This window comes from Corvus kubaryi, unplaced genomic scaffold (genome assembly GCF_017639235.1).
Source record: "Corvus kubaryi isolate FWS band 111438036 unplaced genomic scaffold, C.kubaryi_AGA036_p1.0 37328, whole genome shotgun sequence".
NCBI classification, from domain to species: domain Eukaryota; kingdom Metazoa; phylum Chordata; class Aves; order Passeriformes; family Corvidae; genus Corvus; species Corvus kubaryi.
In genome coordinates, this window is record NW_024581106.1 from 1,677,786 (window position 1) to 1,702,690 (window position 24,905).

At 35.3% G+C, this 24,905-nt stretch overlaps 1 protein-coding gene across 6 annotated transcripts in view; it reads right to left on the reverse strand.

The window, feature by feature from the left end:
* The window catches only part of SCEL (sciellin), a 69,689-nt gene that overhangs the window by 14,581 nt on the left and 30,203 nt on the right, over positions 1-24,905 (reverse strand). For 2 of the 6 annotated variants that reach the window (XM_042029610.1, XM_042029609.1), the window contains exons 4-11: positions 23,491-23,608; positions 22,809-22,871; positions 22,433-22,504; positions 17,061-17,129; positions 15,276-15,341; positions 14,017-14,082; positions 11,951-11,983; positions 10,626-10,697 (exon numbers count right to left, since the gene is read on the reverse strand). In XM_042029610.1, coding sequence (XP_041885544.1) covers positions 10,626-10,697; positions 11,951-11,983; positions 14,017-14,082; positions 15,276-15,341; positions 17,061-17,129; positions 22,433-22,504; positions 22,809-22,871; positions 23,491-23,608 — 559 coding nt within the window. The remainder of the gene's footprint in view (positions 1-10,625; positions 10,698-11,950; positions 11,984-14,016; positions 14,083-15,275; positions 15,342-17,060; positions 17,130-22,432; positions 22,505-22,808; positions 22,872-23,490; positions 23,609-24,905) is intronic. The other 4 variants (XM_042029611.1, XM_042029613.1, XM_042029612.1 and 1 more) reach the window with 4 other exon arrangements.

Sequence of the window (24,905 nt, forward strand, 5' to 3'; positions counted from 1 at the left end):
TACTATCTGATGTAAGAAAAAAAATCTTCCTTGAATTAGATCTGTCTGGTAAATTAATTTTCCCTTTTTCAATATACTAATACTAAAAATATATTAATGTAATGCAACTATTAAAAATAGAAATTTAAATTAAGGTATTTCATACTTTTTAAATGAACTTTTGAACTTTTAGTAGTATCAAGGCAAAACATGGAGTCTTTCTTTGAGTACCTTTATTTTCCTTCGAAGGATTGTACTGGTGTTAACATTTCTGTAAAGCATTTCATTTCTGTGAAAATGCATTTTCAAAATGCAAACTCCTCTACTGAAATTTTTCCAGCAGCTTTGCTTAAAAAGCTAGCATCTAATAACATTAACTCGCTACAAAAAATGGTAAGTTTACTTCTCAAAAGCAAGCAATGGGGAAAGAACGATGCCTTTGATTATATGACCTCCTATAGGACCTGTTCTATAACCTGGCAATCAAAAATGTTCTTTATGTTTCCTTATGAATAGCAGTATGTTTCTTTACTGACTTTTTATTCTGACCTGCTCTGTCATGAAACAACATCTCCATGAAAGATAAAGGTAGCCTTTCAGGTTTCTTCTTGATCATGTTTATCAGATTTGGGGCTCTCTTTGATAAGATTATCAAGATCTCCATTTGTTTAGGAATTAAACAGTTCAGCGTAAAGAGAGTCTACTGTCATTTAGCTAGAATTCCATACCAGTCATTAATAAATTATATAGTTTTGGAAATTCTCTTCATATCATCACAGATTTATCACTTTTCAGAGTATTCCTTCAGAAACGGAAGCCTTGCAGTTATCCAAAAATATCCTTTCCTTGGTGAACTGGATGGCAAGTTGCTTCCTCCCTACGTGAAGGTAGCAACACTAAAATTATAGTAAATGTAAATAAGAGCTCAGGTAGTTACTTAATTGATATTTTTGCGACTTTTATTGAAAAAAAGCCAAAAAAACCAGTTGTGCATGTGTCTGGCTTGAGTAAAATAAGCATTATTATTCTTGTCTCTTGCATCCTCCATTCGTTTCTGTTCTTAGAGGTATTTTAAATGTTCATTTAAAGTCTTCTACGAAGTCTACTGAAGCTTTGAAATTGCAGCTATCTCAGTTATGATCTTTATGTGCTGTGCAACCTGCACATATACATCAGCCTCAGCATTGTATATTCACCCAAAACATAGAAAGCAGATCTGGGGCTCCTATTCATTCCGGCTGCAATCACAGGCTTATATGCAGTTTACTCAGCACAGTTATCAGTAGCCTTTCTGCTGACTTTCCCAGCGTGGAGCAATGGAAAAGCTCTGACAGTAGCAAAGCTGTGCCCTGCAGGCCACTGTGTCTGTACTTTCCTATGTCTGATTGTCAAAGGCGTCTAAGCATTTGGAGAACCAAATTCCAATATGCTTTTAATGAGATTTAGCTCAGTAATAGAGATATATTTGAAATTTTTACTCATAGTGTAGATATAAAATATTCTGTTCACTTTTTTTCAATTTTAAGTTTTGTATTTTTTAATAATTTCTGTATTTCTCTCAGAATTAGATACATTACTCGAAGAAGCCTTCTTACCAAAACAGTCCAATACAACGCAGATAAAATATGCTCCCACAACAAGGCCCAAATACTAGAACTTTCTGTCTTAATCTTTGTAGTACCAAATACGACATAATTGAATGAATAATGCTGTAGAGATTTATTTTAGAACACTGAGCAGTTATATCACCCATATATTTGTTCTTGTAGGCAGCAACTTTCTGTCAAAAGGGGGGGGAAGAAGCTCCTTTGAGATGAGCAGGAGAGATTCTGGTTCTAAAACATGTTCTTTTTAAGTTTTCACATGTATTTTAACACTCTTTCCACATAACTTCAGATTTCCTTTACCTTAAATTGCTTTTTTCACTTCACACAGTTTTCAAAAAAATAATGAGGAGTTATCTAAAATAGTTCAAACTTGACCTACTGCCTGATTGGAAATACTGGGGGAAAGAAATTTCCAGTAATTTAAGACCTATTCCTTCAGAAATGCATGTACTGGCCCACATTAATCCTTGGTGCAACTCAAAGGATAGATGAGTGGGTTCCCCTCTGCAATCTTTAAATCATCATGACTTTGCAGCTGACAGCATTTTGTTACTTCCTGCCACGTTATTTTGTTCTTGTCGGTGCTTTGAGCACCCCAGTGCACTGACTGGCTTGGAGGGAAGATTTTACTTGTTACCTAGGTGAGGCTACTAGTGCACTCCTTATCATCTACAGCCTGATTCACAGAACATGAACTCTGAAGTGTCCTAAAAAGTGAACAGAAACAATTGCAGCTGCAGATTTCCACACAAAAATACAAGCAGACTGACCTGTTCAGCTAAAGGTTATGGCTCATATGAAACAAAAGTTCTGTAAAAGAGAACCTTGGAAGATACTAATTTGTTGTACTGGTAACATTTCTCAAACTTTCAGCCTCATGAAACATCCTGACATGACTGCAGCAAGTAACCAGGACTGACATCCAGCAAGTTCTTTGCCTTGAGGTGGCTGCCTTAGTGAAAAGCAGAGGACATAGGATACACTACTGCAAGCTACTGGTTCGAGCGTAGTTCAGGTTATTAGCAACTAAAGTTAAAGAGCTGTTATTTATAAAAGGACAAAATGTAAGGTAGGAAAAACTGTATGACAGGGTGCATAACTCAGAATTTATCTGATTGTGCTCGTGGCATACTTTTGCTGACTTTTTAAATCTCTCTTTGTTAGCAAAGCTACGTTTACTTTAGCATTAGCACACAGTGCTATCAACCAGTGTTGGTATTAGAACATAATCCAGCCTCACATTAAAAATTAAAGTAGATCTGCATTACAGAACCTAAACGGAATTACAGGTTAGGTTTCATTTGAAAGTTGTTACTGTGTTAAAAATCAACAATATAACTTAGATCGTTTTTAATACTTCTAAAAGAGGTGACAAGTATTAAAGTAGAAAAACACTAACCTATATTCATACATTAAAAAAGCTTTTTGAATATCAGAGTATCAGATGCAGTGAAAGGCTCCTGTGGAGAAGGATTTCCAGTTGCAAGTATAATTTTCACTTGAAAAAATAAACTGTTTTGGTGTCCAAGGCTGGCTGAATTGAATTCATACTTCTTACATTTGTCAACAACTTTTTAAAACATAGATGATGATGGAAAACAGCAGCATAAAATTTCTATACAAAGCAATTTAGACAATATAGGGGAAATATCTTTCAAATATGGTAGGTGGCCTGTAATGGATGTTGACATTTTTCATAGGTCATTCCAAAGGATGCCACCTCCAAGTATAGTATTTTCTGAGACAGCCATTAAATCCTGTGAACACTCTGCCTAGGGTGAATGTTTTTGAAATGGATGAGAATGAGGTAGGTCAGACAGCCTGCCAGGAGGAGAATATATAGTTTGCTCACAATTCAATAGGATGAAATATTTTAATAAAAAACTCAGGACACAACTGGAAGTTTTTAGGAGCACCTAACTCAGAATAACTAACATGTATTTTTGTATTCTACATAAAAATATTTGGAATGGCAGTACAGAAAATTTTGTATCACATATTGTACAAAAGGATCTCAGGTACTGGAGAAAATTAATTAATTTATAAAATAGAAACATTAAGATTTGGATTAAGACCTAGGAACGCTTGTTGTTATTGTTAAAGTATGGAAGACAATTCTATTGATTAATTTACTTTTCTGTTTGTAAGTGACCACCTGCTGAAAAAAAAAAAGCCTATTCTGACTTTAACAACATATTTGCAGAAAAATGCTCAAAATAGCACTGTGAATCCAAATTAAGCCCCTCCCTGAAGGATAGAAAAACACATGTGCAACTGGGCCACTGAGGGCCTCATGCTATAGGCTTGTCAGCCAGGAACTTTGCTGCTGCTGTCTGCTATTCTGCCTCTAGCTGCTTGTGTAAAATAGGATTAGAAATCTGACAACTAATGAAGACAGTCCAGCAGAATAAAAGACTAGCAAAAAACGTAAGTAAAGTAGGTTTAAAAAAAGCTGTCAAGGCAGGCTGCATGCAAAATTTATTGCTCAGTTTAACCAGGAATTCCTATTCTCCTATATCTTGGACCCCTATGCCTCTCAGACACAAACAGAAAGGGAAATTATATAAGGCTTGTGTGACAAGCTCTTCAGAAATCAGCTAAATTTCAAAAGCTTAATATCTCTGATCCTATATCAATATCAGCAAATGTTCCTTCTTTATGGAACAGTGTCTTTGGCAATACCTGATTCTATTAACGTTAGATACCTCATGCCTTTGTTGATTTAATGTAAGAAAGATCTGTGGACATTTTCAGTAAGCAATCTTTAAAAGTAGAAAAATGAATGTCATATGTAATCACAAAGAGTGATTTTTTTTTTCCTTTTATGCTATGTATCAAAAAGTTAGAGAAATTGAATTGTCTACATTTCGCTTTGCTTTTCAGTCTGCATTTGATTTCTAACTCAGCTTGAGATAGAGATCTAATACTTTTCAGTCCTTCTGTTCTGTGATTTATGCTTGTGATTATTGTGAATCTCACTTATTTCAGTGGATAGTGGTTCTGAAATTCTGGTGTAACTGGTGCCAAGTCAGATCACCATCAAAATGGAAAACACAAATGAATCCGATCCACACATTCATGCACATCTCATAGTTCTTTCTGATTTCTTGGGGTTTTTTTTTTTTAATCTTGAAAACATTCAGGTAAAGTTCCAATGGCATAGAAGCAGGAAACATGAATCACACTGGCAAAAAAGCTTTAGTGATGTTATTCTTTAGAGAAAGCAATGAAAATCTTTCTAATATTTGTATTCTCAAATTCTGAAGGCAATGAAGAAAGCATCAATAAAAATAGATCTTAAAAAGTTTGATCACATTTTTCTGACTGTCCTTAGTGCTGAAGTGAAATTGTGGGAGTGAATAACGAAATTTTAAACAGACCCCAGCTAAGCTCTTGAACCTCAACGATGAGGTAGTAGAGTATGAGCCCACGACTGCCTCATTATTCAGTGAATATTTACCTAATCTGTTAAAGTCCTGAGCTTCTATCCAGTTCCAAATATTCCCTAATTCTTGAAGGCATTCTTGCCTTGTTGCCTAGAATTTCATCATCCATCTTTGCTGATACACCAACAGTTGACATAATACCCAAGCACCAATATTGTAAGTGTTATAATATGGACTAGAAGTCTGAAGGACCATGCATATTTCAGACTTGCTGGAATGCCTTTAATGACTGGGCCACTTGATGTCAAATCCAGGCATACTCAGTGAGGTTTTGAATCTAGTCACTCTGTCATCATCAACATAATCATGAGCAATCCAGAAGCAGCTCTGTTAAAGGAGTCATGCACAGTGTTTTTAACAGATCTGCATTGGTTTTCTGATTAAAAGCACTGACCAGAATTATAAAAACTACTGAGAGGACTCTCTTTTTCTAATAGATAATAAGATACACAGAACATTTTCAAATGTGATACCAAAAAAGTTGCATCTGATGTCCTTTCCTCAGTGATCTCTCCCACTTGACCTACAAAGAATTCCAATCGACAGCTTCTTCTTCTGACATGATGGAATACACAAAGACCTCACTAAGAAAGTCTGGCTAAAACCATAAGGACATTTCTGAACTAGTCATGTCAGCACAGGACAAGACAAAAACAACCAATTGCCAAGTGGACCTTCCAACTCTGAACTAAAAGAGTTGGTCTAGAGTATATTAAATGTGTCAGGCATCTTACTGGGTAAAGTTTAACATCATGGGCCCAGCTGAATTTTGATCTGATGTTATGGCTGTTTTACTGTCCTTGTATCAGGTTTTGACCAGTATAACTGAGAATGAATAAAGGAATTTTTTGAGGAAAGACTGGCATTTATCCTGGAGCAGGGTGTATTTCCTTCCACATTGTTATGCTCACTAATCAGTGCCAGGAGCCCTCACTCAGACCTTTCATCAATAACCTCTGAGGGTAGGGAACAGAAGAGCAATGCAGTCAACTGTGAAAGCCAATTTATACTGTGCCAAAACCAGTGTAATGCTTAGCCCAGAGGATTTTGGAGTTAAATACAGAGGAAGAAGCTGTTGATCAGAATGTTTTATAGGAGATAGACTGGGAAAGATCACTGGAAAAAGACAACTTATTCCATTTTTCTGGAAGGATACGTATGACCCTGGAAACACTGTATTAACATTTCAGTTAGGAATAATGTGCTTGAATCTCTTCACAGAAGCTGTGCAACAGTGAATCATTTGTATCAACAGGCAGAAAAGCTGCAAACCAGCATTACAGTGAATGCCAAATCTATCAAAATTGAGAGACAGAAGGAGCCTGTCACTTGGAAGGGCCTTCTGCTGAAATAAAAAAATTTTAAAAAATTAAAAATTACTGTATTGATTTATACTATCAAAAGCAATTTAGAAAGTGTAAAGCCACTTCACTTTACCATAAAGAAACAATTGTCATTGTAGCAAAAGCAAGCTAGTGAATGATGGGTGTGCTTATATGAGTTCTGTTCAGTATCCTTGCTTCCAACAATTTTTGAGGCACACAGGTGTGCTGCAGAAAAATTTAGAGGTCTCCAGATGGTCTAGCTAAAAAGTCAGAGCAAATAGAAGACATCCCAAAAGAATATTCACACAGAAATTACTCAGGCAGGAGCCATGCCTTAAATTTTTGCCATCTAAACTTTAGTCCCACCTAAGAGAATTCCTTTGAATATTTCTAGTGGCTCTTTGGAATCGCCTATCTCATAGACCCATAGAATGGTTTGGGCTGGACCTAAAAGATCATCCAGTTCCAACCCCTGTGCCATGGGCAGGGACAACTTTCACTAGACCAGGTTGCTCAGAGCTCCATCCAACCTGGCCTTGTATACTTCCAGGGATGGCAGTCTAACAAGAACACATAACTAGCCAATGTTGCAAAATGCACCTACATGTTCTTTCAGTTTTGTGCTTTACGTAGCTCTAGAACAAGAAAGGTTTTGTCAATAAATGGTCATTTAGGAGACCTGACATCATGGTTTTAATTCCATTGGTTTGGAAAATTCCAAGTCAATAGTAATTCACTATTTTTTTTTTTTTTAATGACTTAAAAAAAAAAACCCTGGATCTAGTATTTTTTCCACTTTCAAAGTTCCCGGATGTTGATAGACATGGAAATGTGAGATCATATTACAATAGTTAGTTTAAGCACAGATAATTAATGTGTTGTTCTTTCACAATCTGTTGCAATGAGAGCTGGGAACACATCTTGGGTCAAATAGGAGTATCATTAAAAAGGAACATAGTAAACACAGATTTACAGCATTGTCTGAATTTTCTACTACCTGACAGGAGTAATAATAGTGAGTCACACTGTACACTAGGGGAAAAACACGTACAGAATATAGGATTCTCTTAATTATGCCAGAAAAATTTATTCTAGTCCCTTCTGTTCCCTAGAATTTGCCTCTCTCACCCACATACTTGCAAATATACAGCTGAAATATTTTCTTCAAGATAACTTCTGTAGCTGGCATACCAAAAAAGACATACTTATGTAAGGGTTTCTGCAATACGCCCTTTGCCCCTACAGACTAATAGTCTTTCCCTGGTACCAATCTCACTATAGATGCCTTAAGAGCTGAGTGAGATCTGTCTCTAATCTCTTGTATAGCCCCTGTTACTATCCCCTCAAAAGCTTTTCCTCAGGTATGTCTAACATGAATTAATTCTGATATATCTATGAAAAATAAAAGATAAATTCATTAGTTCTGCAGTTTATGAACTTATGGAAATACGGCTTTTTGATTATTCTGCATCCTTTGGTGGTAATAACTTTGTAAATGCCCTGGTAAATGTTGCTCACTATGCCAAATACCATTACTTTCTGTAACGATGTGTAGTTCAATACAAGTGAACCCCATTATAAAAGCCTTTTTATAGAAACACAGATGTTTTTAATACTAACTGTAATCATTAATGAAAGCCTGACTGAAACTGTGTAAAACACCCTCAGAACGTTTGAAGTGGTTTAACGTGATTTTCTGCAGAATACTGTCCTTTTAAAAATGCCAGGTTTTAAACACCTGCATTTAATAGTTACTACAATTATGGAATGGAAAAATGCAGTGCGCGAATCTCCCATCTTCACCGATGTGGAAAAAAGCACAAAAACGACTTGATAAGCAATGAATAAAAGCCCCCCCCCCCATTGAGGAAATCAGAAAAATGTCTCTGTACGTATCCAGTGTAGTGCTCATCTGCTGCTGCATTTGTGAGATACCAAGAGAGCTGATTTGACCTGTTATGCTCTGAAAGATGCACAATTATTAGGCAGTAGTTATCTTTACTTTTTCTGTGTCCTAGCCTACTTATGCTGCCTAGAGTATCTATAGATGCCCTATTCCATCATGAGATGCCTATTCCATTCTCTTAATCATATCCAACAGGTGAAGGTCCATATGTCCATGCTTCAGAGGTGAGATAGGTATACATATACACACACACTCTGTGTTTGGATGCCAGATCTAACTGTTGTCCTTAAAAGAAAAACAATAATTGGGTTTGGGTTTTTTTTTACAATTTTAGCCAAAAGAGAGTATCTGACATCCTTTCCAGGTTAATCCCTTCTGAAAGATTTTTGTTTATCACTGACCAGTTTGTTAGAAAGCCAATTACCGTTTTCCACTTATTTTATACTGAAATTAATTCATTATTCCTTTAACATCCCTATCAGAATCCTGAATGAAAGACAAGTAATCAGTTAAGTCTGACTTTAAAAGCATGACCTGAAAATCTTTCTACTCCAAGTAAAAATATAGGTAACTAAAGGATGCAATTTAAAATCATATTCTAATACTAATTGATGTTACTATGTAGACTCTTCATGTAACTGTTTACTTACCCTGTATGACACAACCATTTTTGCCAAAAATGTAGTATTTATGTGAAATCTTTAATAGCAAAAGGGAACTTTTGCTGGCAGCTGATTAACACATTTCTGGTTAGCGAAAATGTAACAAAAATCTGTAGTTTTGTGAAGCTAACCCATCAGCAGCAGATGGATGACATCTGAAGCACCAGCCAAATGTAAAGGAATTATAGCAGCAGTAGAGAGGCCTAAATTTTGCCCACTAAGATTACAGACTACTTACAGTTTATATACTGACACAAATAGCAGTGCAGTGTTGCCATAGAAACTTGCAGACCAGTAAAATATTCCTCCAGCTCTTCACCAATGAAGGGACAGGAATACAGAGCTTGATATGGTAATGAGAGCAACCCGGGGATGATGAATGTGAACTGATTGAGGGTGAGGATTAAGTCAGACCTTAACAAGCCCCTAGCAGTGAAGAATGGCCGTGACTTCCCTAGTTAATACTGGGCGTATTTAATTCTCTAAGATCTGTCACATTTGTTGACAGGAAAATGTTTCTCTGAAACATTGCTTTTTTTCCCCCTTTTCCTAGGGATTACACTGTCAGACATCTTTTGGATGCTTTCTTAGTAATTTTGTACTGGTTTTACATTTTGAGAACTTTGGGGGAGGGGAACAGGGTTCAAAATAGTATAGACTGGAACTTCAGACCTCACAAAACTGAACTTTATGTATCAAATTAAATAAAATTAGCTAATTTAATTTTAATGTCTGCTCCATTTAATATTTCCACATAGAAACTGCAAATGAGCTATTTTAATTCTCAGTGCATATCTAGAAATCTGTTTCTAATTTAATTCAATTTTTAATTGCATATTCAGGCTTTTTACTCTGGTCAAGGACACAGAGTAAAATTTTTTGTTTATAGAATCATAAAGTCATAGAATGTCCTTGGGTTGGAAGGGACCTTAAAAATCATCCCGTTCCAATCCCTTTCCCATGGGCAGGTGCATCTTCAACTAGATCAGGTTGCTTAGAGCCCTATCCAACCTGGCCTGTAACACTTCCAGGGATGGGGTAGTTATTGCTGATTACTTTGAAAAAGATAACATCTCTGTCAGCACAGAACCTTACAATTTGCTGAAATTTTAGTTAAAAAAATTTTAAAATTTCTGTATCTTTTCCACCAATGATTTTTATGGTATTCTGCAGACTTTCAAAGATTAGTACATATGCCATCTAACTCATCCCTCAAAAACAAGTCCATCTGTTGAAACATACTAATTTTGTCATCCTAAAGCGTAGATGTTGGGTTTTCACCATTCAAAATGCTAACACTACAGTGCACAAGTTGGGGGTTTTTTATATATATAATAAAGTGTAGTTACTACTTCACCCACAATGTCTTGAAGAGCAAAGAAAATACACTGTATAATCCATACTACCCCGATTTTTCTCTTTCCAAACATTTGCAGCAACTACCTATATGCTGCTTTTTAAGATGCAGGCTGGATAGACTAAAAGATTAAAAAATGAAACATCTGAGATAACTTAGCAAGTCAATGAGAGGGAACTCAGAGTCTGTACTTCTAGGCCATTCATTAGGACTGGGTAAGTCCTGCATTAATCAAACACCATGTCCAAACGAGCCATCAAATATAGAAATAAAGCAAATTGAGTACTTAATATCACATTAATCAGTTCTTATCAAAACGTTTTGATTATACTGTCCATGTTACCTTGCTGTAGCCTGATCGTCCACATCAGACTTTGATTTCTGACGGGTCACCTGTTCTGATGAAAGGGCAGCCCTGCAACAGGAATGGTGAAAACATACTTAAGGCACAAGAAGATACTTGAAAACACATTGTATCACTTAAATGATTTATTATTGTAGATACTATATTTCTTTCAGGTGTAACCACAGTGAGTTTGCATTGTCCTTGAGAATTTTTTCTGGTTTTTTCTCTTTAAATACTATAAAAAAATACATATAATATGTGTATAAAGAATTATACATATATAAAACAAGAAATGTAATGCTTTAGTTCACTAGATTACCACATCAATTGAGCTTTTTGGAAAACTAATATGCCAAGACTAGCTGTTTTGCTAGTATGGATATAGTAATAAAGTGGAGTTTCTTTACTGTTCAAAAATTACTTTAGCAGTAAAAAAAGTTGAAAAACCTTTTCTCTTACCTGATAAACAAATCTTATCTATAAAGACAAAACTTTTATTTAACTAGCAAAGCACTGGTTTTTTAAAAGCTAAATAAGCAAACATTTACAGTTTCCTATTTTTCTTTGTTTATGTGAACAATCAAATTGATCACTACAGGAATACTAAAATAATGAATAATTATAAGAAAGGGAGAAGGTGGCAGATAGAGTTGATGAGGGTTACCTGCTCCTTTTACAGAATTTTTCTGTTCATATGGCAACTAAAGCATGACATGTTGCATAGCTGTCTTAATTATAAGTCATGAAATCGCAGGTTGGTTAAGTAACCTTTTCTTAATTTAGACCATGTGAAATGTACATTTAATTAATGAATTTAATAAATTTATTTTCTAAAATTAGAGCAACCTTTTCAGACACTTGAATAAGTTTAGAGTACTTTCCATCAATTCATCTTAAGTTAATGCTTCTATTACAAGCCTTTCCACATGCAGAGCTTCTTGATTTAACACTTTTTCTTCATGTAGCTCACACTCTCTCACAGACTTTAGAGTATCAGTTGCATATAAAAGAGTATTTGCATTAGCAACATATATAACTTTGGAACTAAAATTGCGAGGTAGTTTTTAACATTTATGAGTTTAATGTTTTTTCAATTTGAGTAAATATCCAATGAAATGTTCTAATATATATGCAAATAATTGCATTTCTGCCAGGAAGGAAATCTTCTTCATGCACTTCTGCATGTCATCTATAGAGGAACCCTCACAGGTGAATTATATATAGTTTGTATTATAAATAAATGTAAAATAATAATCAAGGTTTATGCAAAGGAGTGTGGTACATTTCTAAATCTACTAAGAAGCAAAGTAAGTAAGACATACGTTGTTGGAGCCTCTGAATTTTCTGAAGAGGTTCTAGAGAAAGAAGAGTAAACATTTCAGAAACCAAGTAGCAAAATGCAAGTATTGAAGCACTTTGCAAGATTTAGATCAATCAACAGCAATTACTTTTACTTTCCCTTCCTTCCAAGATAATTTTTTTTTCTTTAAAAGGCAGAATATGTTTTTAACTCAAGTAGCATAATACTAAATTCAAACTATATTCTTTATGTTACTAAGACAATAAATCTTCAGTTAACATTCTCCAGTTAATCACTTTGATTAATAGTGCTTTGTTTTCACACAATTCACAACCGTAAAACTCAAATACAGTGAGCTGCTTATAATCTTAGCTCCAACTGCAATTTCTTTAAGTGTTCTGTGGGAACTGAGTTCCAGAGTTCCAAAGTGGGAACTGAGTTCCAGAGTTCCAAAGAACTCTGGAAGTTTATATATCATGTTTAACTATGGAAGACTAGAACCACATCTCAGAATCACAAAAGTATATAACTAACCCTGACCAAGAAAGCCCATGTATTGGATTGCTGGACTCCCTTCCTGAGGATAGCAGATCAGTCAGCCGTTCTCAAATTTGAAGAAAAGACATAGCTGACATAGCTCTTTGCTCAGTCTTTAAGACTGGTAGTGACCTTTAGAAACTGTGCTTATTAGCATCTATGCATGGCACTTTATTTCCTGAAACTCACAGGCAAGTAAAAGGCTTTCCTTTGATAACTATTTTTAGTTACAGTAATATTCACAATTTTAAATAGCTTTCACATCTTCAAAGGACTTTTAAAACATAAACCAAGTAATCATTAAATGCCCATCACTTTTTTACCAGCTGTTCTTGATGACAGCATTGTTAGAGGATCCAGGAAGAGTCATAAGAGCTTCAGAAAGAATATGCCTGTTTTCAGTCTTCTCTGAACTGTGAGACTGGAGGAGTAACTGGATAATTAGTGTTGAGAAGAATAAAGGAATTCCAGCTTGCTATTGGAAGCTGGGTGGATGCCATGTAGAGCATTATCCTATTCTTTCAAAATTACCATCATCTTAGCAAGATACTGAAATGAAGCCAGATAAATTCTTCTCAGTTGGCACATTGAGAACATCTAATAAAGACTGACTTCAAAGAAAATAAACTTTAACATCTAAGAGCCATCTTTCTGCTGGGTGGAGAGTGAATCTTGGCCAAACAGATAGAGGGTAGTAAACACAGAATAAGATTTAAAATAATTGCTAAACTTGGTTTTAAGTCTTCCAGTGCCATACATCCCATAAATTCCCTGGGCAATAGTCTACCAAGGCTTGTACCTAACATCACAGCATATCCATTCATTTCTGTTTCATTTAATTTTCATCACTGCTGCACATGAGGCTCACGCTGGAAACTTCCCAGATTAAAACTAGGGAAGCAGAAGACCATGCTGCAGCAAATATTGGACATTAGCAGAGAATATCATGAAGGTTTATTTATTAATATTTGAAACCATCCATATTCTGCTTTTAGGTAAGAGCACAAGAAACATTCCCTGTTCTCTTTCTATTCTGCCAGGAAACAACCATGACTTCAGAAATAAACATTAAACATGCATCTGCAAGTAACTTTAGTCTGATTTTTTGTTCTAAACTATTTCTTGGATACTTTGCTGACAGGGAACTTAGTAGATTTTGAGGTTTTGCTCATGCTGATACCCAAAAGGGCCAAGGGCCTGACCGTGAACCCAAATGGCAGCAACAGATCCCTGCCCTTATGGCCAGTCTCTCTACAACATGTTTGCCTTGAGGAGAATTAACTGGAATTGTCAAAGTGAAACCATGGAGAAAGAATGCATGCGTGACAGAAAAAATTTGGGACCACTTAATGTAACCTCAAGTTTCTGGCACTTCATATACTCAGGCCCTAGTCAATGCTGGGCATCAGGCTGCAAAGAGCCCAAACAAGAGCTCTTTGCAGGGCATCCTATGCATCAAACTCAGTAGATCAAAGAACTGCCCTGCTTTCTTGCTCCCAAAATTAGCTCTAGCCAAGAGTTAGGAAACAACCAGCGATCACTGATACACACCGTTTGCTTTCCTCTGCTTCTGTCGGGGTCTTACTACTTGAAACTGGGGGAGGTATCCAAGACTGCCTGTACATTTTAATAAATAAAATTTTCAGTGTTATTTTAATGCTCTGGGGCTGAACAGCATACTGTGAATATTAGAAAAGAAGTATATAAAAATACCTGGAACTTTTCTTAAATTATCAGTATTTTCAAAGACTGCATGTTGATACTTTTTAGACCATTTTTTAACAGAAAACTGAATGGAATAGGAAATACTACAGTAATTTTATTTATTGTCAAAAATGTATTCTGTGAGTCTAGGTGGTTTTTTCTGCAATCTGAGGGGTACAAATAAATGGATCATTCATGTAAAGAACAACCAGATAAAATGCACAAAGGAAAGCGTGTCAATTTTCAACACAAGAAATACAATCAGGCTATTAGAGGTCACATAAACAGCACAAGCACTTTCAGTTCCTTTTTTTCATTGTGTTTTTTTTTTACCCTCAAAACTATCAATCCAGCAATTGTTTGTGAAGTAAAAACAATTACACCAGAAGCAGTACAATTCATTGATGGCCTTCCATATCTTTCAAGAGCCTGGATTGAAAACACCATAAACTTCCACCAAACAAACACGTCTATATGTTAATATAAATATGATGATATTTTAATTTCTACATTCATTATTCTACTGATCACATTTTTTATGCATGAAATATGAAATAAAATATCACAAATGAACAGAATTTGCAGCTGGGAAGGATGCAGAAAAATATGGCTATCACCAGCAGTACATTTTAAATTAAAAATGTACTTAGTTCTACACCCTGTTTTTATTTTTGCCCAGATAATGCTATCTGAAATCCAGATTTTTAAAGGTAGCTGTGTATCGTTCAGAAAACTGCGTGATTCATATGCACTGCAACAGTACAGGGTCAAGTTTGGCATCAGAGATTTCACAATTACAGTGAGCTACAGTGCTTTAAATTTGGACATTGAAAATGAGTACACCAGCTGAGTTAGGAGCTGCAGCCAAGAGTTAGCCATTGTGCCATGTCCACCGGGCTCACAAAACTGGGTCTACAGAGATAAAACTTTTAAATCCCATGGAAAAAGACAGAGGATGTAAAAGTTTAATTCTTGAAGTTTGCTGAGGAGTTTGAGTGTGCTGGAGGAGGAAGTTGGTAATTTTTTAATGTAATTGTGATATATTACTGAGGCTTAATACAGTGCTATATACCCTCTGGCAACCAAGCAGTGGTGGTAATGAATACCTTTTTTTCTTGATTGGAGAAGTAGCTGCAGTGTTTGTGGATGCTGCATTAGGAGCCCAAGACTGTCTGTTAAGGAAATATACTTAGTGAGTTAATCTTGAACAAGAGTATAATTTTAAATTATAAAAAAAATAAATTACAAGAAATCGTGTTTCTGCTATCAGAATGATACAAATGTGTATGGTAAATGCTATAAGTATGTTTATATACCTCAAAGGACACAAGATGTGGGAGACCTTAAAGGGTTCTGATGTTTAGACAGCTGCATTTTTACTTGACGTCCAAATTTCTGACTTCTTAGAATATTGACTTCTGTACCTACACTTTAGTCTCCAAACACTATAACAATAATATCTTTCATTTTCATACTTTATATTTTATGTTTCTTGCTCAAATAAAATGCTTTATGCTATATGTTTGTAAAACTAACCTATATAAAATCCAAGCCAGTAATTTGTCATAAAATTTATCAAAAAGTTATTGTCTTATCCTCTGCAATTCTTAATGATAGTAATTGGCAATTCATAATAACAGTAATTGAAGAATAGCACTTTACAAATCATTTTGCTCTCTGGCAGGAAAAAATATATACAATTTAAGTCTCTCAAGTCCCACTTCAGAACTAATTGTTGGTCTGTTAAAAAACCATCTCCAGAACAAACCCCATAAAATCCAATTTATATGAGGCTTCATGTGTCATCATCACTATGATTTACAACATAATGGTGCAAAATTATAATTTGAGTGACCTCCGTTGAACTGTAAATGCCAGAGATACTGATTTGCTCTTCAGAGTAATATCACAACTCTCCACAAGATGACTTGTAATTGCTGTGCTCTCTAGCAACTATGATCTGTGTAATTTAGTACTGACAGAACTCTACTGACATTGATGAAGGCACAAAGCGATGCATTTGTCCCTTTGCATTTACACATATGGTGGCTGAGTTCTTCTGACTTTCCCTTCTTAAATGAAGGGAAGCAATCAGGTAATAAGTGTAAGTTTTTTAGAAAATAATTTTTCAGTGTTGTGGAATCATATTACCTATATAAGTGGCCACCTCCAAATCATAGCAACTTTTTTAACGATGTATCAACAATGTTGTGCTAACTTGCTTTAAATTAAAACTGTTTTAAACAAAAGACTGGCCTTCTGACAAAAGAAAAGGTTTCCACTGGAAAAATAATCTATCCTATCAAAAAAATTTTTTTTATGTTTTGGTTCTCAAGTTTTCCACTGGCAATGTACAATGGCATTTTCCACTGAAAGCATTAAATAGATTTTTTTCATGTATCCTTCCTCAGAACTATGTGTTGTATTTGGTAGATTTTATGCAGAGAAATCTAGAGCTCTAAAACATACCCACACTTTTCAAAATAGTCTTATTCTCTTCTTTTTTGTATTTAAAATACTGAAATTATTAAATAATCATTATGCTGAGTAAATGTGTAATCTGAACTAGTCTCCCTTTTAATCTGTGTGGAGAAATAGGCTTCTTCAAGCAAAATTCCTCTTATTCTAAAGAAAATATGTTTTTCTCCTCACCAGCTATAAAAAGAGCCTGTGATAATCTAGATATATGCCTACATTCCAGAGGTCACATGGCCAAATGAAGCCTACACTAGGCCATATCCAATACAAATAATTTCTCTATATAATCTTGGTATGTACATGAATTCTAAAGTTACGATAGTATATAACACTTAGATGATAATGCATGGTAAATAATACATGATAAATTATAATACATAATAGTTAGATTATAACGTTTCTGAAATTCATACCTGTTGTTTTGCTTATGATTGAGAGTTGGGGACTTATTTATTTTATCAGTATCATTTCCAGCTGGAATTCTGTTGGAAACACAGAAATTATTTATAATACACACTCTAAATTTTTTTAAAATCCATTTTCAATAAAATCAAAAGACAGAGTATAATTTTGGCCTGTGTACTGATTAAAAATATCCCAGTATCAAAATAGGTAGAGAACAGAAGCTGAAATTATATCACTTTAGTGCATTATTATCTGAAGACTCTAAGTAGCTCACTAAAAAAGAGTTTTCAAAGATGATGTTCAAACAATAATACTGCATTAAACTTCACTGTTGCTAAACATTTATTACAACTCCTTTGAATTAGGTCAGAATACTAGAAAGAAAGCAATGTTCAGTCAAGCAGCACACACAGAGCTACTGCCTTTTCCTCTGCCTCACCATCCCTGGAGAGATGCAACGGTCTTGTTTTATTTACAGATTTCATAGATCCATGTGATGTGAAAATAATCTGGTGCAAAATCCCTAGCAAGGCATGGTGCTGACCTACGGGAATAACTTCTATCAACAAAGTTAGATTATTTGTGCTTGAACTGATTTCATTGAGCCATGAAATTTACATGAAGAAACAAACACATGATTTTTCAAGCCCTTTATGGATTCTACAGCTACTGCCTAAAACCCTTCAAAATTTTCACAGAAATACACCATGTAGCTATCATAGCTGAAGCAGTTAGGTTCTTCTTTTATTCCAGATTTCTTCCTATATATGGAATATTCTTTAGTAAGAACAGGGGGACTCTGAAAAGCTTAAATATAAAGTGATGTACATTGAAATAGAGGATAAATACTAAGCTGACAGGGTTGTCTTAAATATTTGATTCAATCAGCTGAAACACATCCTGAGCTACAACTTACATGTATTTTTTTTTATCTATTCCCATCCATAAACTGAAGCTACAGATGCAAAATAATTAATCCTAGAACTATAATCTGATGTTACATATAAAACATTTTGTATCCTGCCTTCAAGCAGCACAGAATACAGTTGTATTTAATGAAAAGCCTTCCAGGGAATCCTTGGGACACAATCTGCACCAGTGTGTGCTCTGTGTCTTTTGCAAATCTTAACTGCAATTTTGCAAAGAATCCTCTCCTGTCAGGGCAGCTCGTGACTGTGACAGCAGCCACAGTTGCAGGGAAGATCACTAGAGGTCTCGCTAAACCTGCTGGCATTGCTGCAGATGCAAACCCGAGCGTTCCTTCTCATTCCCCGCTCGCCAATGAACCAGCATTTCTTTCACATTTCATCACATGTTCTCAAAATTCCAGCACAATGCTTTACATAGTTTTGTATTTTCTCATTTTAAAGCCTTAAAGGCTCTATCTGGCATCCTACTCCCTTGCTGCCCAGTGTAGCGGAAGCTTTAAATAAAAAGTGGAAGAAAGGTAAGTATTATGTTAACTTCTCCTTGTATAACTTTCAAGCTTCTGATAAGGAATCAAAGAATATCCTCTGTTCACACCGACAACACCGTCTACAACAGACACCCCTGGATCAGTGGGCCATTTAAACATGTAGTGTTTATCTGAACCAATTTAAATTTCTGGCCTCCACAGTGTCCTGTGCTAGTGACTCCTATAATTAATGTATGCATTAAAGGAAAAATAAATGTTTTTTCTCCCTTTTCTTTCTTTCTCTCTCTCTCTTCTATAGCTTTTTTTCCCCCTTAATTCATTATCCAAACATTTATAGAGTATCTCCTCATTCTAGCAGTGCAACAAGCAGAAAATATTCTTCCATTACCGTTTCCCTATATTATTCTTTCCCAAGCTGAGGAATTTTTGTCTTTTCAGACATTTTACATGAGAGTTATTCCATCCTTTCTCACTTCCCTCTTTAATTTCTTCTCCTGTTTCTATTGTAGTTTCTTCACATAAGTGAAATGATGCATGCAGTGTTCAAGACGTGGAAAGCAGGTTCATACCACACACTGCAGCGGTTTCTGGTTTGCTCTCTGATCCTTTCCTAGTAATTTCTATCATTCCAAAGTATTAGATTATTAATAAATAATAAATAAACAATGAAAATATGTCATTTGCTTCAATCCCATCTATCCAGATCTAATTGCTCTAGATGCAGTTAGGACTTAAGTGTTTCTGGAAGCTATTCTGGACTTAGTACATGGAAAAATAGCAATGTAATTTTCATCACTACCTGACTTGTAAATTTTCTCCCACCTTTCGTCAAATGTTTGGTTAGTTGCTAATAATGAGTGAGAAATAAAAGGATAAATAATTTTTTTCCACCCATCCAGAAAGGCTGTCTGTGATCATCTGCACAATGCAGTTGCTGTCTTAGTTGGAAATAGTGTAGATCTACATGCCAGTACAAGTACACGTGCATCTACTGCCATCAATCTATGGCTTTCTGAAAACAACTTAATATGTTTAGCACTTTCTTGTGCTTGCAGCCAATGGTGAAATTCCATGTAGTTATCTGCAACATCTCTCCCAGATTTTTAAAATGGAAAATGGTGTTCAAATTTTGTAGCCATTGGGTTAGGCAAAATTCATATCAAAAAATACCTTTTTTGACATGGTTATAGCAGTATCCAAGAAGCAAAAAGCTGCACATAATATGGCTTTTAGATATGTTATTATTTGCACATTTACACATGCAATGAAGAGCTCAAAATTATTCCTATAGTCCTCAAAGATTTTATTAATTCATATTTCAATTATTATTTTGTCATTTTGAAAATTAGATATTGAATATATATTTATCTAGATAGAGCCAGATTCCTTAAATCCTTTCCTCTTGGAATACTACAGTATTCCTATTGGAATACTACTGGCCAGAAGACATGCACAGCAGAATTGTGAAAAGATGTTCTAGTATCCAGTTTGAAAACAGGTAACTCCCTAGGACCATTTGCAGGATAGAAGAAGGTCATTTTCCAGAAATTTATCTAGGCAGAAATGATTTTCCATATAAGCAACATGACATAATACTGTAAACACAAGATGGCTTGTAATTGCTGTAAACAGATCTGAGAGATCTCCAGTACCAAGGTAATTCGTCTCTAGAAGCATCTACTAGGAGCAGTCCTTCAGGGTTTTTCTACAAAAAAACCGAAGTGTTTTTTCCACACAGGCAGATAAACCATATAGGTGTTCTGCAAACTGGTCAGTTCTAAGCTTGGAGACTTCCAGCATATGGCTATGCTTGTCAGGAATAATTTATAAGAAAATAAGAGAATTATACCAAGTGGAGAACGTCCTTCACAGAGGAAGCAGAAGTACCAAATTCAACTACAAAAAAGCTACTAAGAGAAGATACATCACCACAGCCTTTTATATCTTAGGTCGCAAATTTGAGGAGTTGCAGAACATGTGGTCACCCCTTATAAAACTGCCTGCTGGCAATAGGTGTGCACAAATTAATCCTGGAATGGCTGTATTCCGGTTTTGTAAAGACTATTGATGACTGAGGAATATAAACAACTTGACTGCAGCTTCCTCACTGTGGTAATTTCAAGGCAGAAGCATCATTATTCACTCCCTTTATGGCATGTTCCGCATTAGTTTTCAGAAGTCTATATTTACACCTAAATTCCTTTTTTGGTATACTCTGTCATCAGTTGCATATTAAGAACCCTTTATGTTAGATATTTGTGTATATGAAAACACAAAGAGAGTCAGCTTACAACCTCAAATAATTCAGATACTTTAGTATCTCAGCATAAACCAAAAAGATATCGAGTACAAAAAAACAGTGTTCCTCAGTGACACTGTAGAAACTGGAATTGTCCTGTGACTTCTAAATTAGTAATCAGGGTTTGAGGCATGAAAATCAAATTTTAAAATTGTTTTGAAGTGAGTGGCCATGTGAGTAAGTGTGACATAGCTGATATATGCTACTTCAATTTCCAAAAAGCTTCATAGAAGTCAGTTTCAAGAGCTCTTAAGTAAACTGATCTCCCATGGGTAATAGAGAAATAACTGCTTAAAATGTAGGAAACAAAAGTTTGAAATAAATGGCAAGTTTCCAAAGTGGAAGGAGAGATATGTACAAGACCTATGTTCTTCCATGTGTTCATGAATTATCTGGAAAAGAGGAGAGTGAGATGATGTTGCTTGCCAATGCTATTACTTAATGGTAGTCAAAACAAATGGCAAAGCTTTTCAGAAGTCATCTGCTAACATGTCAGATTTCTAAAATGGCAGATGACATTCACTTTTCTTAGATGCAAAGTAATGCCTGCCAAGAGAAACAATTGATCTCTGAACCAGCAATTATCACACGGAAAAGAAATCTTGGAATTATATAGATAATGTTGTGAAAATTAAAACTCAATTCTTAGCAGGACTCAAAAGAGCAAACTCAATGTTATGAAGTACAAGGGGAAGAATTGCAAATGAAATAGAAATCATTGTTATTACTCCTCTGTGTACATACAAGGTGTGCACCCATCTTAAATAGCTACATGGAGATTTCGATTCCCAGACCAAAAAGACTAATATAGAAACAGAAAATATATAGAGAAGAGCAACAGGTGAATTGAAGTTATAGAGTGGCTTCCTCATGATGATTGAACAAATACAGCAGCATTCACTGGCTGTAGGATAGGCAGGGTGATGATAGTGCACAGGTCTCTAGCCTATTCTTTTTCAAACTCCTGCGGAGAAGGTACATTTTATGTAACAATTTTGCATTGTTTCTTACAAGAGAAGTAAGGATCATGAAATGAAATAGCACAGTGCTAAAACCCAACTAAACAAAGTGCACTTTTCCCACAGTGTGCGTTTAATCTGGATCTCACAGCCTCAGCATGTTCTGGATAGCAGATGTTAATGGTGGCTGGATTTTGAAGATGCAACACAAAGAATCTGCAAACACAAGCATGGTCATGTCTTCACCCAGCAGAGGTCAAGGCTGAACAGAACATTCAAATTAAGCACCTGTATGACAACCACGACTCCAATATTGGTACTGATCACAGTATTTGCAAAGAACTATGGGTTTAGCCATGTTGTGCTTAGCTGTTGGAGATAATGACTTTGGTTTTGAGTTTGAAAAGGAGGAAATTGGGGAGGAGTGGTTATCATCTGTGGAAAGATACTTACATTTATGAGGAAAGGAATATACAGAAACAGGTACAAAAAAAGAAGATGATATCAAAAGAACCTTTTCTCAAATCATATTTTCATTTGTCTCATTGAAAATTCATGCAAAAATCATTCAAAGTCTTTTACTTAGATGCTTAATGAATACAAAAACTTTAAAAAAAACACTGACTTCATTCATGCTTTCATTTTTAAGACCTCTCACAGGTATGACAATCACAACACACAATACATCCAGAAAAAAAGCCCTACCTGTCCAAGGTGGTATCAGATCTGTATCGTCCAAGTACAGCTTTCTGATCTTCCTTTTCATTTGTGCTACTGCTGGAATAAAAAATTTAGAAATGCCACTTTGGTTACTGGTTATATTAAAAAACTCATCATTAATAAAACAGTATTTATGTCTCAGATAAAGTATCATACAGGGTTTTAGACCATCCAGGTGTCAACAGATCTAACCCTGGATCCACTGCAGTGATCAATTATTGACACTGGAGTCTGATTTACAGTGAAAATATGAATAGACTAAAACTGAACAAAGCAAGCTCTTGCTATATACAGGATATAGTAAAAGGATACCAAGTTTTCTTTGGTATCATTAGAAAGGCGTACAGATACTCTACCATACCTGTGTAGGCTATCTTGGGATTTGTATTGGTTAAGGACAGCCCTTCCGTAGTTTTCATCAGCACTTCAAGCAAAAGAAAAACAGTGAGTGTTAAAAAGAGATCACTTTTTCTTGGCAAAAGATTTCTGTCTTCAATCAGATTTCACAGCTGTCCACTACCACTGTAATTGCACCAGCTGCAGAACTCTGCAGTAGAAGACTCCAGACATTTTTCAGTAAGAATTATCTCTTCCTACATGCTGCTCATGGGCCAGATAATGATAACATAGTCTCAAGACATTGTTTCTGCTGTAATTTAAGTCCTAGTTTACATTAAATTTAAACTGATTCTGACTTAAGCTCCTTAAAAAAACTTGCCCAGATTTATAATCTTCTTGCTTATAAAAAGTCAGATCATAGTCTTGCAACCTAGATACGTGAAATGTGGGATTTTACTTGTAGAGCAAAACCTTATCAAATACTCAGCACTCAAAAGTCCCAATGAAAAACAGTCAGTGAATATTCAGCAAACTAATACTTCCAAAAGGCAACCAATACCTCATCAAGATAAATAAATAAGAGTTATTTGATTGAATTCCCCTAGTTCTGGTTGATACCATCCATGCAAAAGTAGATGCTCCATGCAAAGGTACATGGCATACTGAACTAAATATGGAAGAAATGCATTTCATATTTTTCTTACCTTTCCTCCTCAGGCCTCTTCTTTATCCAGCTGTTATCTTGCAAAAGGGTCCGTCGTTTATTAATATCATGAGTAGCCTGTTGTCTGCTTTTAATTGCAACAGAGGGGCTCTTCTTATCTGCAAATGCAGAGAAATGTCGTGAAAATTAACATGTGGAAAAACTTTGGAAACCTAAAGTACTATTACATAGGTTGAAATACATAAAAGTTTAATACAGATTGAATTTTCAGTTATCATAACCTGTTTAGTGCAGATTGCTTCTTAAAAAGGTTGTGGCTTCAACTTTGAAGGGCCTGCAGAAGCCCAGCATAGTAAACTAAATTCAGTTTCATCCTTAATATTAAACTGCTTTGCCTATTTCTAATGAAAACACATATCACAGATCTGATAAAGGAATTATGAAATTTGCATACCACAGTAATCCCAGGAAAGTCAAACTAATGAATCCTGACACCAAATTTCCTGGGGTGTTGTCTGTGGGTTTTGTATTTCCAGATGTGTGACAAGATGCAAATTTTGAAGGAAGGTTAATCTTGAGTTGACCACATGGCTCTCCAATTACAACCAGCCCAAAATATGTGGATTTTCATGTTTCACAAAGAGTCAGACTCCCTCTAAAGCTTTTTCCTGAAAGGCTAAATGAACAGAATTTCTCTTCTAGTCAGTTACTTAGTTTTATTGAACTTTAATAAAAGCACTACCTTTAAGATTTATACCTTTACATCAAATTTAACTAAAATTGGTGTATGGTTTCAAAGGTTGTTGGGAGAGACAGACTGACATGCTGAACAAACATGGAAGACTTATTTACTTCTGAAAACATCCTAAAATATCATTGTCCAACAAGGCTGATATTTAGTGTACTAGGGAAGTAACAATATGATTTTCACTTGATTTCGGAGAATATGGATTCTTCCCTGTATTAGAAAGCTGACCTTTATCTCCTTTGGTTTGTTTCATGAGGATTTTGGCCCCTTTTGCTAGCAAAAATATGCAACAACTATTGTTCAGTATTCTCAGTTTACCTGAGTTTCATATCGTCAGCTTATTTGAGGTGAGAAGAAATATTGATGTGATATTTTAACATGACCTATTAAAATGAAAAGCTAGAAGTTCAGAGCAAATATGAATTCCATTTTTTAATTTCTATATTTGCCCCAAATTTTATCCAGAGAAGAGAAGGTGAAAAATTAAATATGTAAAATCCTTGTTAATACAACCAATTAATCAAAAAAATTGAAAAATACAGAGGATCTTGTGTTTTCCTCTAAAGACCCTCACCGTTTTCTCCATTAATTCCTCACACTCTGAAGATTCACGCAAAAGGAGACACCAAATTTCAGAAGACATCACTATCTGGTGTGCAGTAATTAGACCGTAAAAATTGTGTGTAGAAAGAACACACTCCACAGAA